The sequence below is a fragment of the Otolemur garnettii genome, unplaced genomic scaffold (genome assembly GCF_000181295.1).
Source record: "Otolemur garnettii isolate 467f Iridium unplaced genomic scaffold, OtoGar3 scaffold00031, whole genome shotgun sequence".
NCBI classification, from domain to species: Eukaryota; Metazoa; Chordata; class Mammalia; order Primates; family Galagidae; genus Otolemur; species Otolemur garnettii.
The window spans coordinates 17,288,970-17,308,888 of record NW_003852426.1 but is presented as its reverse complement, the minus strand read 5'-3'; the positions used below and the strand labels follow the sequence as shown (position 1 = coordinate 17,308,888).

At 44.1% G+C, this 19,919-nt stretch overlaps 1 protein-coding gene across 2 annotated transcripts in view; it reads left to right on the top strand.

Annotated features, from left to right (window-relative positions):
• The window catches only part of ADGRF1 (adhesion G protein-coupled receptor F1), a 26,134-nt gene that overhangs the window by 295 nt on the left and 5,920 nt on the right, over positions 1 to 19,919 (top strand). Inside the window, exons 2-12 of one of the 2 annotated variants that reach the window (XM_012804716.1) lie at positions 1,373 to 1,430; positions 2,969 to 3,118; positions 4,246 to 4,419; positions 6,066 to 6,166; positions 6,996 to 7,054; positions 7,399 to 7,400; positions 10,665 to 10,814; positions 12,311 to 12,474; positions 14,143 to 14,331; positions 16,176 to 17,549; positions 19,130 to 19,171. In XM_012804716.1, coding sequence (XP_012660170.1) covers positions 1,373 to 1,430; positions 2,969 to 3,118; positions 4,246 to 4,419; positions 6,066 to 6,166; positions 6,996 to 7,054; positions 7,399 to 7,400; positions 10,665 to 10,814; positions 12,311 to 12,474; positions 14,143 to 14,331; positions 16,176 to 17,549; positions 19,130 to 19,171 — 2,463 coding nt within the window. Of the gene's footprint in view, positions 1 to 1,372; positions 1,431 to 2,968; positions 3,119 to 4,245; positions 4,420 to 6,065; positions 6,167 to 6,995; positions 7,055 to 7,398; positions 7,401 to 10,653; positions 10,815 to 12,310; positions 12,475 to 14,142; positions 14,332 to 16,175; positions 17,550 to 19,129; positions 19,172 to 19,919 lie in introns of both variants that reach the window. The other variant, XM_023512880.1, reaches the window with a different exon arrangement.

Here is a 19,919-nt window from a genome sequence, read left to right as displayed (position 1 = left end):
CAGGCGCCCGCCACAACGCCGGCCATTTTTTGGTTGCAGCCATCATTGTTGTTTGGCAGGCCCGGGCTGGGGATTCGAACCCGCCACCTCAGGTGTATGTGGCTGGCGCCTTAGCCGCCTGAGCCACAGGCGCCGAGCCTGCAATCTGTCACTCTTTAGGTGACTGCAACAACATGATTTAACGGACTTGGAATCACAAGTCCTGAGTACTTGTCAACATTACCCACGTTCTTACACGGTGTGGCCTTGGATAAGTAAGTCGTTTCATCTCTTTAGAGCTGAGATGACCAAATGGAAAACTGGCGAGGATTTTCAGTTAAACCTCTTGCAGATCTCCGAGAGATCTTTTCAAGCTCCACACAGTCTGCGCCATGTCCTCTTGGGTGCAGGCACATCATGTGGATTGCCCTGCGCCAGCCCTGGCCCTTCCTTCCCTGTCGGTTCTCTCCTGAGGCTCTCACTCAGGATCAGGGTTTAGTGTTCTTCACCTACCAACCACCCCGAATGTCAATCTCCACGTCAGACCGCTCCCTTCCACCCCAGACCCACATGTTCATCACCTACCTGCTCTCTCCAGGGAGGTACCCAAGAGGCCCCTCAACTTCCTGTGTCCAAAATCAAACTCACAGTTTTTTGAGGGCTGCCAGCACCTCACCAGCTACTCAGGCAAAAAAACTAGTGCCATGCTCGACTCTTCTCACATTCCATATCACAACCGTTTGCCTTAATTTTTTTTAGCTCTGTCTTCAAAATGTATCTATTTTAAATAAACATCTTTAAACACAATAGATTTCAAAAGTTTCTCCCTCCCTCCCTCCGTGGCAGCCTCCTTGATATCTGCCTTCATCAGCGCTCACCTGTATCATTTCAGTAAACCCTGAAGTGCTCTCCCATTGCTTCTGTGCCTGTTCACTCCCACACGGCCTCAGGGTTGCACACAGCCTGACTTACCTCTGTTCACAACTATCCAGTGGTTTCCCATCTCACTCAAGTAAAAAGGAAAATCCTTTCCATGACCTGTCAAGGCCTGCATTGCCTGTGGCCACCCCAGGGACTCTCTGGCCCCGTTCCTTGCCCCCACCGCTCATAGCTACTCTGGGGTCCCCGCTCTGCCTTTGAAGGCAAGCATGTGCTTACCTGTGGGCCTCATCCCCTGCCTGGAAAGCTGTTCCTTCAGGGATCATCACTTCCTAACTTCCTTCAGGTTTTTGCCCAAAATTTGCCTCAGTGAAGCCTCTCCTGGCCACCTCTCCACCACCCCGGCTTCGATGTTTAGATCCAGGAATTTAATTCATCTGGGAAACCAAATAAGGCTTTATAAAGTACAACTTTCCAAAGTCTCGCCTTAATCATTATTTTTTCTTTTTAACAGAGAAATGGCGATATCAAAACAAAAAGAGAACTCATTGTACATAAGGCAAAGCATTCAGGTGAGACTGTTTGGCGGAGTGGTGCCGTGGGCTTTGGTGTCAGACACAAGGGTCCACAGATGAGCCTCTGGCTGATCGTGTGATCTTCAACATGTTATAAAACACCCAAAATGAGAAGAACAATTATTCCTAAAAGGAAGATACTTTTGAGGGTTAAATAATGTTATAGAGGCATAGTAATCCGCATTGTACCTGGTAAGTAGCAGTCCATATACTTCCTTTCCCCCCCATGCCTTGAGCTTAAACATGTAATTACTGGGCACAGTTCTCAGTCTAGAAATGAGTTGCGTCCTGAGATTGAGGGTATGATGTTTCCAGTGCTGACTGTGTTTCCTCACAGAAACTTGATACACACAGATGGTCAGTAAGTTCCTGGGTCCCCAAAAGGTTTTCTACTCTGCTGTAAATCTTCCGTGCGACAGTGTGCTAATAGTACCACAGCACCTCCCATAGGCGAGGCTGCATTGGAGGAAATTGAATCAAAATGTCAACATGCAATTCCATGAATACATTTTTCCTGACAGTAAAAATGACACAATATACCAAGTATCTACTGGGCCATTCCTAGGTGCCAGGTACTGTTTACATACATTAGATGAAAGAAGGCCTCACACTGACTCTCTGAGTCAGGGACAATAGCCATCTTTATTCCACAGATAGTGAAACAGAGGTGGGGACAGGAGCCAGGGTTCAAACCCAGTAGATTTGGCTCTAGAACTAGTGCCATTAACCCCTGACGACATGAGCAGGGTCGACTTGTTCCTTGCTCCCCACCTGTTGTCTGCATGGGCAGCAGGAGTGAGAACTGCCTCAGTTCCCACCTTCAGGGACTTCCACAGCCCGGGGAAGAGGCTTCCACTTGTAAGGAGACGGGGAGAGCGGGACGGGGCTGAGGTGCTCTGGTGTGAGATGTAGCGTCCTCTCTAGATAAGCACTGGAGGATCTCAAGGCCCCAGAAATATCATACCAAGTATTAAAGAAATTTGGGGGGGGGAGAAGACTCATGGGATTGATCTGCTCTCCCTGTCAAAACCCATCCATGGACTCTCCTTGAGACCAGATGAGCGGGGGTGAGGGACATTTTTTAATAGAAGAAGGAAGGGCTCTTTGGGAAGGTGGGGTTGGGGGTTTTCTTTGGGAGATACTTCAGGGCAGCTAGGGCTAGGAAAGGGGGGGTTGCATGACTACAATTTCCTCGCCTCTCCTCCCCTCAGTCTTGATCCTGAAACCTGGGTGTGTCCTGAGGAAGTGTGTGAATTCAAGAGGGGGTTCTGGGATGGGCAGAGACCGCAGCAGCTGGCCTGCAGAAGGGAGAGGATGCATGAATACTCAGTCGACATGGGAACCATCTGCTCAGGTTTACGCCAGCTGTTTGTTTTTAGTTAACATCTGGATGAGCAAAACTCAGAAACAGCAGCTGGGTCCAGTCCATGCCCTCCAGGCTGAATCTGAGGACCGTTGGTTCCCTAGTCAGTTCCTTAGCCGAGTTCCCACCCCACCCCCAGAAAGGAGGCTTCTGACTGTGTCTCTCTCTTTAGGCCCAGTCCAGGAATATGAGCTGCTACTTCAGGTGGCCTATAGAGATTCCAAGGAGAAAAGAGACTTGAAGAACTTTCTAAAGTTCTTGAAGGCTCCATCATCCTGGCTACACGCACCTGTGACAATTATCAGAGCCAAGGCCACCACACGTGAGTCAGCTGTCTGGGGATGGGAAGTGTGAATGGGGAAGGTGGGCACACCTGTCAGTGGGTTGGGTGATGACGTGGAAGCAACTATCCCTACAATCTCAGTAGCTTAAATCACTCCCAAGTTGTGTTTCAACAGAGGTGAGTTCTGAGCCAAAAGAAAAAAGGAGGGGGGGACCCTGGAGAACTTCATGTCGCCATTGTAAATTCTTTAACTCAGAAGCGACATATACTAATTCTGCTCAAAACTGATTGGCAAAAAGTGATCCCATGGCCCCAACCAACTTAGTGGGTCTGGGACATGCAATCTTATGTTCCTGAAAGAGAGGAAGACATATTTAGCAAACAGCACTCAGAACCCCAAAGACGAGGTTAAAAGAAATTATTTGTGCGAAGCACTGATTCTCAGCGTGTGGTGCCCAGAAGAGCAGCAGCATCAGAGAACTTCAAATTCTTAGCCCAGCTTAGACTTATTGAGTCAGAAACTGATTGAGTCCACCTGATTCTGATGCACAATAAAAGTTAAAAATCTCTCACAGCACACAGCACCATGCATTTTTTCACAGAGGTGTCGAGGACTTTGCCTTTTTATTTTGGTCTAGTACAAAAGAATGACCTTGACCTTGATGGGAGTTTCAGTAGTGACGGAAGGGAATGAGCACACAGGATTGCTGGGGGATAGAACTTTTCATCACTCCCCTCAAAATGTCTCTTTGCCTTTGCCATCTTGCTTCTAGAACCTACCTGGGAGTGGTGGCAGGTGGGTGGATGGGAGCCTCCCATAAGATAGTGCTCAAATACCTTCTAGAATCCCTTAAATAGCTCCCATGTTACCAATACCCACGTCTGCTTCTCTTCTCCATTGCAGCAGGTGGCTACGGACAGACATCCTTCTGGAAGCCAACCCCAGCCAATTGAGTTTTGTGTTTGTTAGGTCTCTGATACCAACCTCAGAATCTATTGAGTTGGCCATTTCTTTATCTTAAATATATTTCCATCCTGTTCATCCTTCTGACTTTTGGTGAGAAGTATTTGGTTCAGATTCCATGTCAGAGCCAAGGATCAGAACTTAGCAATAATCAGTGAATAAGCCAGGTGCCATGAACCCAGGTCCTGTTTTCTCTGTGCAGACTGCAGCAGCCTGAATGGAGTCCTGCGGTGTGCCTGTGAAGACGGTTACACTTGGTTCCCCCCCTCCTGCCTTGATCCCCAGAACTGCTGCTTCCACATGGCTGGATCACTCCCAAGTTGTGAATGTCAACTCAACAACCTCAGCCAGAGTGTCAATTTCTGTGAAAGAACAAGTAAGCACATAGGAATGCTCTGGGATGGGGATACCCCCCACCCCAGCAAGCCACGGACAGGGGACTCCAGCTCCTTGCTTTGCTGAGGAGAGCAAAGGTTTACAGGGTGATCGAAGGACTGTGAGGATATACCGTGCTGGGCTTGGATGGACACAGGGAGTTTTATATCACAGAAGATCCAAAAAAACAAGTTGCTGTGTTGTCTGGTGTATCAACCTTTAGGCGTATCCAGTGCAGGTCTGAGATTGCAGGATTCTATTGTGATTTGGGGAGATTCACTCAAGTAGGAGCACTGTTTGAGCAAGCAACATTTTTCTTCCTACTCTCTTCACCTCTTGAGCCAACAGCAATTCTGAGAGCAGGGAAATGCAGAGATGTGGGGAGGAACACATAGTAATTATACTGAAAGAAGTGCTCTAAAGCGCCCATGGGCCAGTGTTCATTAAATGCCTTGTTAAAACAAAAACCTAGTCCAGCTTAGGGAGCCCGCGGAAGCTGAGGGGGCTACTGTGAACTTGGCCTTATGTTCAGTGAATGATGAGGTAAGTCAAATAACACAGACTCCAGGGAAGAAGAAACTTCAAAAAGCTTCCCAGAGATGACTATGGTTATCCCGAAGCTCCAGATTTGGGGATTTGGGTGGAGCTGACCAAAGGGTGAGGGAGGGTCTGAAATAGTCCAGCTTAATGGTCATCCCTGCTCCTCTTCCCAGGACCACAGCAACTCAGGTTGTGGCGACACATGCTCATTAAACACCATCTTTACATCCAGTGCAGGGACAAACTCTGGGGTACAAAGAATCTGTGTTTCTCTTGCTAGCTACAAAAGAGCAGGCCGGTTCGGAGGGTGGAAGGTGGAAGGTGAAGCTATAGTATGAGAAAGAAAACAATGTAATTTCTTCAACGATGTGGATGAAAGCTTTGAAAGACGGTGTAATCTGATCCATCTCCAAAAGATACAAAGATTGTACCAAGGGCACCGGAGTGAGACCGTGTCTCCAAACAAAACAGAAGATACAAAGAAGGGGCAGACAGACATCACACTCTTAAGAGGCTTCCTGTGGCCTGTGGGGCATGGGGAGATGCTGAAGTACAAGAGGCTGAGAGGAGGGCCTGGATGAAGGGCTGTCGGAATTCAGAATAGGAAAAGAATTCATCTAGACAAGACTAGGGAAGGGCTTACAGAAGAGGTGACATTGATCGGGTCCCACATGAAAGAGAAACAGGATTTGCCCCCATGGAGATCTGTCCCAGTGCAAAGACGCACCAGCAATGGGTAAACAAGTGGCATGCTGGAGTTAGCAAGTAGTGTTGTCGTTGTTTTAATTTTAATAAGGACAGCGGTGAAGCTCATTGCCTAGATGGAGATACCATTTCAGTTTTCAGTGACCGCGTTAGCCACATATGGTGGCTACCTACTTGTGAGGTTTTCTTGATTACCAGCACTTTCCCATAAATGTCCCAAATCCACAGTGAAAAATTCAAGTTGTATGCGTCCTTCCTAGATTATTTCAGGTGAACCATTTCTTATAAAAAATGCCATTGCTGACTAGATTGACTCTGAGTTGTACTTCTATAATGTCATGCTCCTAATCAAATCAAGTCAGGAGTTTATTGTCTCTATAAACTTCTTTTTATTTCCCATAGAAGTCTGGGGCACTTTCAAAATTAATGAAAGATTTATAAATGACCTTTTAAATTTGTCTTCTGCTGTGTACTACAAATATACCACTGGAATTGAAACCCAAGTAAGTACTTTCTACTTAGTAATCAGTCATTGCTTGCTAAACTTAAGTTCAGATGTTTTTAATCTGACATGTATATTTAATATGTATTCTTCCTAATCTTCAATGAGATATTACAAAGCAGTTATTTGCTCTGCTGAAATAACTCAAGTCTTATTTCTAGAAAACTTCAGCAATTGACTTCTCTTGTGTTCAGTTTTGCTCACTTATTAAATACACTGAGGCTTCTTGATTATTCTCTGTTTTCATTTTTCAAAAAAATGTTCATGATCTAAGTTTAATTGTCAGTATTTTGACAAAAAACCCACAAAGAAGAGGGTTTTTTTTCCCCTTTAATTAGAATACTAAGCATGACTCTGGACTTCATACTGAAGTCACATAAAATCTAGACCAGTGTGCCTCTGCCTAGGATGATGGCTCAGGCTTACTTAAGACTGAAGACTTAAGTAAATGGCTTCTAGATGAATTCCATTTAAGCACCTGTGAAAATCACTGGCATGTTTTTAATAAGGAAAAATAGATTTGGGGTGACTTTATTACTCATTATCTGGCACCAAATCCATCCCCTAATCTAAGCAGTTGTTTATTTTCTCCTTATTAGTGACCTCCAAAATAACCTTTATATGTCTGTGTGTGCCTGTGCAGGCATGGATCCATTCTCAACTGGTACTTTAACTCTGTTATTTGTATGACATGCAATTACTTCCCACTGGGTCCTTTTCTGTTTTCTTTTTCTACTGTTTATTTGTTGTCCCCATCCATTTTTTGCTCAAATGTCTTTCTGAAGTGTGGGAATAGAGATTAACATATTGTCTTTTGTTCTCTTTCTAAGCTTAAAAAAGCATACAAAAGAATTCAAGGTTTCGAGTCGGTTCGGGTCACCCAATTTCGGTAAGTAACACAATGGCTTTAGAAGGGCATCCCCAGAATTGTGCACTAGTCCTGGTCCCAGGTGACCTTGGAAGAAATCAAGGCAGAACTGGTCTTTATAGTAGGATTCTTCCTAACTGAATAAGAGTCTTCAATGCTTCAAAAAGTCATAAGAGAAAAGCCTAGATTCACATTTAAGTGAATTTAGGACCTTAAATATTCAGGAACGTTCTCAAAGCTGTGGATCAGACAGTAGAATTGCAAAACCATAGTAGCAGGACAGAAAGTTGGAAGGAAGCGGGAGGACATGACACACACAGATGAGAAAGGGTGAGGGGTGTGGATGAGGGTCGGGTGCTGCAGAGGAGTGAATTTTCTCTTTCCATAATTACAGGGGACATGATGTTTCATAACTTGGAGCTAGAAGGGGAGACTTGTATAGAATATTATACAGGACAACCTCCACAGCTGACCGCCTTCCTACAATGCCCACCTCCTTCAGTTGACCTAATTTTTACAGATCAGTCATGCACCACATGTACTAAGCCTGGTTCCTTATGTTGACCACCTCTGCATGTTGACCAGTTTGTTACAGTCCCCTAGGTGGTCAACTTACAGAGGTTCTACTGTACTATTGTGTGGATATCATGTATATACCACAGTCCAAAACCTAGTAGTCATTGTCTACAGCAAATAAGGAAATATTTAGTAAATTATCCTCGTGTTTGTGCTTTGATTCCAAAAGTCATTTGCTTAGCCATGTGCACACTAGTTACCAATTATTAATAGTCTGCGAAATAGAGGAAGTGGCTCAGAGGTCAGAGAACTTGACTTCTTACATATTTTTTCACAGTTAACTTCGAAACAGCCACAGGAAATTTTTAACAGCATTTTCTATAAATATGTTGTCCCGGGCATCGTCCTTTAATTCCTCCTACATGTTTCTGTAAAGTGCACATGAATCATTTTTTTTTAATTCAGTGCTAGCTAAAACACTGCTTCTTTTTTTATATTGAGGATTATATACTTAACTATATATCCATTTTTAACTCTGCTATCAGTGAACTCACAGTCAAAATTAAAATTCAATCATAATAATTTTGGTATTCAATAGTCCTATTTTTCTTTTTTTTTTCCAATTAAATCATAGCTGTGTACATTAATACAGTCATAGGGTACAGTGTGCTGTTTTTATATATAATTTGAAATATTTTCATCAAACTGGTCAACACAGCCTTCATGTAGTCCTATTTTCCTTTTCCTTGTTACTGATTTTCTATTTATACTTATATTCCATCATGTATATTTTCTAAGCTGTCTCCAATAATTTTTTAGACAAAATCACAGGGAAAAGTAGGCATAAGCTTATAAAATACAGTTTTTAAAGTTTTACTTTTTACAAATCTGAGTTTTTTCTTTTATGAAATTTCATGTTAATTACCGAGGGACATATGATTAGGTTACATACTTTGCTTTCTTTCTTTCTTTCTTTCTTTCTTTCTTTTTTTTTTTTTTTTTTGAGACAGAGTCTCACTATGTCACCCCCAGTAGAGTGCTGTGGCATTACAGCTCACAGCAACCTCAAACTCTTGGGCATAAGCGATTTTCTTGCCTCAGCCTCCCAAGTAGCTGGGACTACAGGTGCCCACCACAACAGCAGTCTATTTTTTGGGTTGCAGTTGTCATTTTTGTTTAGCTGACTCCAGACAGGTTCGAAGCCATCAGCCTCAGTGTATGTGGCTGGCACCATAACCACTATGCTATGGGTGCTGAGCCCATATGTTGCTTTTTGTAGGGTTAAAGTCTGAGTTGTAAGTGTGTCTTTTCCCTGGGAAGTGTGCAGTATATGTATGCAACTTACATATATAATTTAAAACAAATCTTAATCTCTCACTGTCTCAATTTACTTATCTACCAAACAGAACAGATGATACCTGTGAATCTGATTTAATTTCATTAAATCAAATAAAATATTAAGCAGGAAAATATTTTGCAAACAATGGAAAAGTCACATCAATGCAAAGACATTTATTTATACATTTTGAGCATAATTTCAAAGTTGTGATTAAGAATTTGAGCATTGAAGCTTCCTAGGTTCTAATCCATTGACTAATAGGGAATAATTACCTCATCCAACTTCTCTTTGGGTCTCGGTTCCCTTCTCTGTAAAATGGGTTGTTTTTTACAGAGAAAACAAATAGCACTTGTTTTCTGGGTTATTGCATGATTAGGCTAATTCATACATGTTATATTATTTGCTTTTGTGGCTTTAAACACATTTGTATCTGGCTTGTGTCTAAATGTATGACCAAGCTTGGCCACTGCCTTGAACTCCATACCCAGATATCCAACTGCCTACTTGACATCTCCACCTAGTTTTCCAGTTGGCATGTCACGTGTAACACGTCCAAACCAGGGTCCTTCCAACTCTCTCCCTCCTGATCTAGAACCTGTTTTTCCCACTTATTTCGGTTACAGTGATGCTATTCTTCCAGTTGTGTCGACTGAAACCTCACAGCCACTTTTTGTTCTAATGTCTTTTACTGAGGTATGATTTGTATATCGTGGTGTGTTCAAGCCTTAGGTGTGCAGTCCCACCAGCTTTGACAGATGCTTAGAAACTCGTCTTCCCAGCAAGACAGCACATGCCCATCCCCTCTCAAGTTCTACTCTCCATAGCCTGCCCTGACCAGACCCATCACCTGGTCTGATTTCCATCGCTGTGGTTGGTTAGTTCAGCTGTCATCCAGGACACAGCTTTCTGTGACTGTGCCTGGCTTCTTTCATTCAGCGTAGCGCCTTTGAGCCACGACCTTGTTTTTCTGAGCCTCAGCGGGCTCCTTCCTTCTCACTGCCCAGGACTACTCCATTGTGTGGATATATTACAACTGCCTTTCCATCCCCTGGAGTCATTCTTGACTGAGCTCCCACTCTCATACCCCAAATCTGCTCCATCAGCAAATCTTAGGGCTCTATCTTCAAATACAGCCTCAATGGCACCACTTCTCTCCACATGTACAGCTACCCAGCTACTTCAAACCACCAGCAGCTCCCTCCTGATTAATCTTTCTGCTTTTTTTGCTTGTCTCCATCCAGTCGGGTTTTTGGTTTTTGTTTTTGTTTGTATTTTTGGCATAGCAACCAGTGTGATGATCTTAAGTAAATCTGATCCCGCTACTACCTTTTACTAAGGAATAAGAATTTTTAATAAAGAGTAGAGTTCTATCTCTAGGGTCCTGTGTGATCTGGCTCCTGGCTACCTCTCCGATACCATCTCTACCCATTTCTCCCTCACGGACTGGATTTAAGTCATGCCAGTCTTTAAATTTGTGAAACTCACAGGCATTTTCCTTCCTCAAGACTGGTAAGCGCGCTGGCGGGCCACACCCTGGTTCTTTGCACACCGGCCTTCTCCTTTCATCTTTCAGGCTTCGGCTTCAAAGTGGTGTTCACTGGTTTCCCATTGGCCTGGCCTTCTCCACTAGAATGTAAACTCCACGAAGGCAAGGACCTGATCTGCCTGATTTCTTCGTGTGGACCCGCAGGTGCACACACGCAGAGTAGGCCCTGAGTGATTTGAATGAGTAGGCACAGTGAATCTCCTTTCTCCTTCCACACAGTCATTTGGGAGATGGAAACATCATGGCGGGGTATGAAGTTGTTGGTTCCAGCAGCACATCGGAGTTGCTGTCGGCTCTTCAACAGGTGGCCACGGAGGCTAAAGCGGCCCTTCACCGGCTGTTTGCACTAGAAGACAGCTCCTTCAGAGTGTTTGGGAAAGGTAATACTGGAGTCCCACCCTCTGCTAAGGTTAAGGAAGTCCTTTAATTAATAATTTGTGTGTGGCCTCAGAAGAAGATTGGAGCTGTTTGGATAAAGAATTGTGCTCCGACTGACTTTTGGTGGACATAAGCAGCTGTTACCCTCCAACCCCCCAGCCCCACCACAGTGAAACTCCCCTTCAGTTCAGTACTTCAGATTCTTGCTGTCCAGCCATCTGATCTCCCATCTCTTAGTGTAAACAGTGTGGAAGACTGACTTCGCAGCAGCTGTGATGGAAATGACTCAGCAATAGTTTATGGGTACACATGATGAAAGAGCCCCAGGGCCGACAATATCCCTGAGTCACAATCCAAGGAACCACGGGGGAAAGAACTCATAGATCCCTGTCTTTAACTCACATAAATACACCCACACACGTGCCACTTTTTTAACCCCCAGATTTATTTCCTTTTATTTTTTTACATTCATAACCTTAAGCCTCTTCTACCAAAATGTTTGCCACTTTTTTTTCAACAACACTGAGTTAACAAGTGTCGGAAGAGTCTAGACACTTAGAACACAGCAGAGGGGAAAACAAATAAAAACCATGCCTGTGGGTCATCCGTTCAGTGTTCCCACTGCGCAGCTCCAATCAGGCTCAGAATGGAGGCTTAGGGGCCAGCTGCCAGAGTAACTGTGACTGGCTGCAATGTGAGCAGCTTTTTAGAGGGGCACTGGCTAGGAAATTTCACCCCTAAATAGCAACGGCTCATCTTTTAACTGTATCATTACTGCTTTGTCTCGTAGGATCTTAAACAATTTCTGGTTTTATAGCATTCCTTAAAGAGGCAGAATCTTCCCTCTTTTCTCTAGGAGTGATCACATCCTGCGTCCTTTTCTCCTAATATTAGCCTACGAAAAGTGATATTCTTGACCCAGATTAGACACTTGGAAGGATGAGCCAGTCTCAGGAAGTAATACAGGTTGTTATTGGGCTGAAGCTGGTCCCCAAAGACAAACTTCTCCTACTTCTGAGAGGTTTGGGTGTTTTTAAAAATGTATTTGTTTATTATTATTAGTTTTTGAGATAGAGTCTTACTCTGTTACCCAGGCTAGAGTACCATGGTGCTGGCCTAGCTCACAGTTCAACAGCAAACTCCCAGGCTCAAGTGAACCTCCTGCCTCAATCTGCTAAGTAGCTGGGACTATAAGCACCTGATAGAACATCTGGCTAATTTTTCTAGTAGAATTGGGGTCTTGCTTTTTGCTCAGGCTGGTCTCACACTCTGGAGTCCAAGGGATCTGCCCGCCTTGGCCTCCCGGAACACCAGGGTTACAGGCATGAGCCACTGCACCCACCCCTTCTGAGAGGTTTGGACAAAACTTTCCCAAACTTGCCTGGGTATTGTATCTAAAAATTCAACCCGTAAAGCTTTTAAACACCGCTGCATGGTTTATGTGGAGTGCCAGGGTGTTCCAGAGTCCTTTCTCCTCTCTGTTTCCGTTCTTTCCCAGCCCTGTGTAACAGCGTTGTATTTGGATTTGGGTCCAAGGATGATGAATACACCCTTCCCTGCAGCACTGGCTACACCGGACACATCACAGCCAGGTGCCAGTCCTCTGGGTGGCAGGTCACCAAGGAGTCCTGTGTGCTCCATCAGCTGGAGGAACTGGAGAAGGTGAGGGGTTTCTACTTTATAGACTTGTTCTGGCTTTGCATTTCACAGGAGGCGTCTCCCAGTGAGCCTGGCTAGGTGTAAGGTAAATACATCTGTTTGTATCAGTGGCCAGTGTGCAGAGGGTGAGGGTGAACCTGGAAAGTACGGCGTGAGTCACAGCACCTACGTGGTAGCTGGAAAGGTCAGAGTGCATGGCGTTGTCAGGGAGAGGTGCTGCGGTGGGGTGAACCAATGCTGAGGAGTCTATGATGGACACAGAACAGCAGCTAAGCCAGCCTCAAGGCCGAGAAGGCCGGGGAGTCAAAGAGCAAAGTGAAGGTGAGTTAGGAGCCAGGAGGTGCAGGACAAAGAAGGATGTTCACATGTCAGAAATCAGGGCAAGGACTGGGTCCAGTGGCAGGGGATCCTATAAAATGACAGAACTGCAATAGAACTTAAGGGTTATCCCATTTACCCACCTCCTTTTACAGGTCAGGAAACAGAAGACCAAGGGGCCAAAAGTTCCTCGGGTAGCCATGGTGTTGAACTAGAAGCCTGGTCACTTGATTTCCTGTCCAGTGCTCTGACCTCTACACGATGCCCTCTTAGGACAGTACAGGTGCTAAGACAAGGTAGATGGAAAGAAGGAAGGAAATGGTCAGGAATCAGCAGGACTCAAATCACAGAAAGGAAGGACGTCCAAGGCCAGTTCACAGACACTGTGCAGCAAGTTATAGAGCAGAAACTTCTGTCCCAACCAGAGACCCTGCTGTCAGCATAGAGAACCCCAGCAACGGTATTATCTAGGCGCTGCCTATTTCTTCCCTTCTGCACTTCGGTTTCCTCATCTGTAAACTGGGGAGGGGACTAGACCAGATGGCCTGCAGGGCCTATTCTTGGTCCTGCCTTCTTTGCCTCTGTTCTGAATGTGAGCAAGAGCTGAGGCTAGTTCATCCCAGCGTATAAAGGTAGATAGATCCCAAGTACCCTGAACTGAGAAGGGCATTGTCAGCTGAGAAGAACAAGAAGGAAATCAGGGTGAGATCTGGGCTCCTGGGTTGGCTTGTGTGGATGGGAAGGGAACACCCTCTTCTGCTGCTTTCCAAGTTAGGTTAGTGTAGTGGGAGCAGATGAGATCCTCAGGAAGGAGCAACACCCCAAATTTAGTGACAAAATGGAGCTGGCACAAGTTCAGTCATCAGATCTCTACTTATGTCCCTCTCTCTTTCCATATTACAGGGAACTGTCCGCCTAGTATAGTGGATAAAACACAAGATTAGTACCAGCAGAACTACCCCCATTTCTTAGATCAGTCTTCTTTGCAAGGTCCCTAATCTCACTGCACATCAGTTTCTGTATAATTAGAATAATAAATTATATGAAAAAATCGGGGGTGAATCCTTTCATGTTTCAGTTTCTTTAGCTATAAAATGAAAATAACAATGGTAGCTCCTTTCAAACACTGTTAAAAGGATTTAACCAATGAATCCCTGGCAAAGCATTCAGAACAGCATCTAACATACAGAAATCCCTGAATAGCAGCCATTGTTATTATTAGTGTTGCATAATTATCCTGCATGATAACTTACCATACAAATTTTAGTTCTATGTGGCCAAGGCATGTGATTTAAATTTGGTGAAATATCAGCATTTCATTGTTTTCGAGCACTTAACCATTTTTATTTCTAGAATTTCAGTGTGATTGCAAGCAGTGCAACTGAGGCAGCTGTGTCCTCCTTGGTGCGAAATCTTTTAGTCATCCTTCAAGAAAGCCCATCAACCACAGCTGGGAATCTGGCTTCGGTGGTGTCCATTCTGGGCACTGTCTCATCCCTGTCACTGGAAAGCCATTTCAGGGTGTCCAATTCAACAATGGAGGTATGATCTGCCTGCCTTTGAAAGCTTCACTTTAAATGCTCAATCTTGTAGGAGAAATGACAAAAACTTTTCTATCACTGCCTTTTATCTTTGCATGGAAAGGACAGAAGAGGCAGGTCATAGTCCTCATGTGAGCTGGCTGCTCTCTGTGGTATACGAGGAACTCACAGCATCCATACTGTATGTTTTTAAAAAGAGGGAGATGACCTTGTCCAGGCTGCCTGGGCAGCACCTGGCTTACAGAAAGGGATGAGCAAATACCCTATGACATGGGAGACAACTTTTTTTTTTTTTTGAAGCCAAAGCCTGAAGCTATCACTGTGGTAGAGTGCTGTGACATCACAGCTCACAGCAACCTCCAGGTCCTGGGCTCAAGCTATTCTCCTGCCTCTGCCTCCCAAGTAGCTGGGACTACAGGTGCCCACCACAATGCCCAGCTATTTTTTGGTTGCAGCTGTCATTGTTGTTTGGTGCACTGGGCTGGATTTGAACCTGCCAACTCAGGTGTATGTGGCTGGCACCTTAGCTATTTGAGCCACAGGCGCCAAGTTGGGAGACAATTTTTTAATATGTTTGCAGTCTATAATCATTTTTTTCTGTGGCCATAAGCTCTGATGTTAGCAGTGTATATTTTAAGAACTCTCTTCTCGTAACTGAGGAATTCACAGTTTATCTATTCAAAAATTAACTTAAAAATTACACAAATGATACTTGTTCACTATAAGAAATGCAAATAAAAAACCGACAATAGATTATCTGTAACTGGTCCCCCTAGAATAGCCCCTGCTTGGTTTTAGATAGCAGGTGTTTAATAAATATCCTTCAAACATTGTGGATGTATGCATTTTGCATAGTAAAAAATGTAATATATTATACAACTGGATTAGATGTGTATTACATAGCACACATTTACACTTAACTATAGATGGTAAACATTATGACAAAGATCACATTACATATGCATGAGTTAAATTCCTGAATTTAAGAAAAGATACTCAGATTTGTGTTTTAAAAATCTAACCACATTTTTACAAGAGACCAACTAAAACAAAATAGCACAAGAAGACTAAAAATAAAGTGGTGGGTGAAAAAACACGGAGAGTTTTCCTGGGGCCGGTAGGAAAGGCTCAATCTGGGTTACAGGACACAGAAGGCGGGGTGAGGGCAGGACTCGGCCAGAGTGACAGACACCTGCAGTAGATTGGCCAGAGACATGAGCTACCCAGGGGCTTCTGGGAGGAAAAAGTAGCAATTTTCAAGGAGTTGCTTAGAACAGGAATCTTTCAAACTAAGAGTGATCCTGAAAACCCACAAAAATTCAACACTTCTTTGTTGCTTGAGTCCAAGTTTTAAAATCTTTTGTTTTCTATTCTCCTGTGGTAAACAAATAACTTCAAGATGAGAACATTTGTGGTGTGGCTTTAGAATGTGTGATGTTAGCAAACAAACATAATACAGGGAGGAGGTTGCAAGTAGTGTCTCCATTCTGAGCCTCGGCCCGAGAGCAGTGTGGTCATTTTGGCCATCTCAGGGAGAAGGACATGCACTCGCGCTGCCCAGATTACAGGACACTTTCTCCTCCCTGGTGAAGCCCCAGTGCTTATGAACACCCTGGGGTGGTGATCGCCTTAGAACTGCTGTCATTTTGCTGCCCTAGGTTTCTTTTCCCAAAGCTTCTACTGTGCAGAGCAACTGAGCTGTATTTAATTGATGAGTTCTAACATGGTTCGCATCTGAGCCACTTTTCTGGGCATTTTTCCAATATTTAATACTAATGACTAAGCACTCTTAATCTCTCATCTGCTTGCTCAAAACACAAACCGACTTTCATCCTTGTATTTCAGGATGTCATCAATATAGCTGACCACATCCTTAATTCTGCCTCAGTGGCCAACTGGACAGTCTTACTGCAGGAAGGAAAGCCTGCCAGCTCACAGTTGCTAGAGATCTTGGAAAACATCAGCATTCTGGTGCCTCCAACGGTTCTGCCTCTAAATCTTTCTCGGAAATTCATTAACTGGGAAGGGATTCCAGTGACCAAAAACCAACTCAAAAAGGGTTACACCTATCAGATTGAAATGTCCTCCCCAAATACTTCCATTCCCATCAGAGGCCACGTGTCAATTGGGTCAGACCAATTTCAGAGATCCCTTCCCGAAACGATCATCAGCATGACCTCGTTGACCCTGGGGGACATTTTACCCACTCCCAGAAATGCCAGTGCCCAAGTCAATGGGCCTGTGATATCCACAGTTATTCAAAACTATTTCATAAATGAAATTTTCCTGACTTTTTCCAAGATGGAGTCAAACCTGAGCCAGCCTCAGTGTGTGTTTTGGGATTTCAGGCGTTTGCAGTGGAACGATGCCGGCTGCCACCTGGTAAGTGAAACGCCAGACAGCGTGACGTGCCGATGTACTCACCTGACCTCCTTCTCCATGCTGATGTCACCCTCTGTCCCCACTCCCGTTGTCCCTATTTTAAAATGGATCACCTACATGGGACTAGGCATCTCCATCGGAAGTCTCTTCTTGTGCCTGGTCATCGAGGCTCTATTTTGGAAGCAGATCAAGAAAAGCCAAACTTCCCACACACACCATATTTGTTTGGTGAACACCGCCCTGTCCCTCCTGATTGCCGATATCTGGTTTATTGTCACGGACACTGTGAGTACCACAGTGAACCCCTCTGGAGTCTGCACAGCTGCAGTGTTCTTCACTCACTTTTTCTACCTCTCTTTGTTCTTCTGGATGCTCCTGCTTGGCATCCTGCTGGCCTACCGGATCGTCCTCGTCTTCCATCACGTGGCCCTGCCTCTGATGCTGGCTATCGGGCTCTGCGTGGGCTATGGATGCCCCCTCATCATATCTGTCATCACCATCGCCGTCACACAGCCTACCAATAGCTACAAAAGGAAAGACGCGTGCTGGCTGAACTGGTCCGAGGGAAGCAAACCTCTGTTGGCGTTTGTTGTCCCTGCGCTGACTGTTGTGGCTGTGAATCTGGTCGTGGTGCTGCTCGTTCTCAGGAAGCTCTGGAGGCCAGCTGTTGGAGAAAGACTGACTCAGGATGACAAGGCCACTGCCATCCGCATGGGGAAGAGCCTCCTGGTCTTGACCCCTCTGCTGGGGCTCACCTGGGGTTTTGGTATAGGAACAATGGTGGACAGCCAGAACCTGGCTTGGCATGTAATTTTTGCTTTGCTCAATGCATTCCAGGTGAGGACAATAAGAACCTATTTATGATATGTCAGGTCATTGGAATACACATAGAGAACTCAGGTGGGTAAGACCTCTCTGGAGATTATTACCTCTCCCTGCCTCTAGCAAGACATAGAAACGGTGAATACAAAAAAAAAAAAAATCCATTTTCTCAACAGTTACTGTATGCCAGAGCAGAATATTGGACCTCAGTAATCCACTGCAGCCCTTTAAAGCTGTTAAATTTGCAGAGCTAACATTAATCCCTCTTGCTACTGTCTCAGTCCTCTTTCTCTTACGCAGACGTATGACAAAGCACATGGAGAAAGGAAATAGATTCTAAGTACTGGTTGACTCTGAAAGGTGAAAAAGAAGTTCCTAGAGTGCAATAGAGCAAGGGCTGGCAAATGGCAACCAGCAGCCTATTTGTATAAATAAAGTTTTATTGGCACACAGGCACATGCATCCATTAACATGTTTTCACTATATGGCAGAATTAAACAGTTGCTACAGAGATTGTGTGACCTGCAAAACCTAAAATTTTTCTACCTGGCTCTTTACTGAAAAAGTTTGCTGACCCTCCTACAAGGGATCAGTTTTACATGCCGCAGTCAGAGAGTATTCAGAAAGTAGGTGGACAAAGTAACCCTTAGGTTTTGATGAATGTGGAAAAGAGACTTCAATCTTGGTTCAACAAAGGCTTTGTCAGACCTCAGGCATTAAACCGCAGAAATGATGGTTTAATTTTTGAGCTCTGGAGCCAAATAGGTCTGGACTAGAATATGTCACTTTACTGTGTGACCTCTAACAAATGGCTTAACCTCTCTATCCTTCAATCCTCTCATCTTTCAAACAGAGATGATAATAATATTCATATCTCAGAGTAAATGTGAGGCTTAATGAGACAATTTCTCACTTTTGTTGGCACAGCGCCTGGCGTGTAGTAAATACTCAAAAGGTGTCTCCTACTAGCAGCTGGTTCTCCACCTTTTCAGAGAGTGTTTCATTGGAGTACAGATAGATGGCAATCAAGGAGATTGTGGCCCTGCTGGCAATGAGTTTAGGTGATTGCTATCGGGGAGCAGAAAGCTCGGCTCACAGTGATGCTGTCTAAACAGGCACCAGCTGAAGACGCTCTGGCCAGGAGGAAGATTTCAGGGTACCCAAAAGCTTTTACCAAGGGCTCCCCAAGAGCTGCCCTGGAAGGAAGGGCAGCTGATATAGGTCACATCCCTTAGTATCTGCTGCCATCACAGGTGCTTAATAGACACGAAATGCCTGGTCTAGAGACAGACTAAGACGCGCAGGCAAACGGAAGCTGTTTCTTTGGGTTGGAATGGTCTATCCCGTAGGAGCACAGAGCTCCATGTGCAAAACTTCATTCACTCAATCATATCTTTACACATTTAATAAAAAAAAATATTTCTGCATTTTGTGTTGTGCCACACACTGGAGGTCGTATCACGTTCCTACCTTCAAGGAGCACAGGCAAGAGGACAGTTTCAGTGTTCAGTGATAGAGTAGCATTCTACACAAATGCTTTCCTTTCTGAAGTGGAAAATACAATACATGTGATTGATTTCTTTTTTTTCTTTAAGGGTTTTTTCATCTTATGTTTTGGAATACTCTTGGATAGTAAGGTATGTGCATTTATTTCTGTCTTTACCCTCTCCTCCAGGTCTGAGGCATTTATTTATTCATATAGCAAGAGGTTGGACGATGGGTGCTAGGGTAATAAAATTCTATGATTTTACAAAAGACAGGCTCAGTCAGGAGACAGAGGAACTAAACAGTCACTGCTGATTAAAAAAAAGCTATCCAAAACTAATCAAATCTGTAAGCAGTATTTCAAAAGGAAATTTTTTTATCTTTAATTTTTCTAGTTCAGGTTATAGTATGGCAATAATCCAATAGCAAAATCACTTTCCTAAGGGGTGAATTGCCTCTTTCTTCTTTAATTAATTTATCTATTTACTTGGAATACGCTGAAAGATATATCTACATTAATATGTGTAGAGTTTTATATGGCAAATGGGAAATAGCCTCTCACATTGAGTAAAATTCCTGAAGATAGTGGATGAAAGATTTAAATAACTTTGTTTTATAAACCCAAGCACTGAGCAATTCTATCAAGGGAAGTGAAAGCAGTAAGCTAATCGATGTAGAGCCTTTATTTTAATGAGAAGACAGCAATATGTAATTATTAGGTCGATTGTGGCTAATGATATCAACAATTTTGCACGTGCACAAACCTTTACTTACAAAGAAGCCACTCACTATTTTTAATTGTACTAAATAATTGCCTTGTCTGTTAATCGTTCTCATGGTTAAGAAATCCTCCCCTTCGGCTCGGCGCCTATAGCTCAACCGGCTAAGGCGCCAGCCACG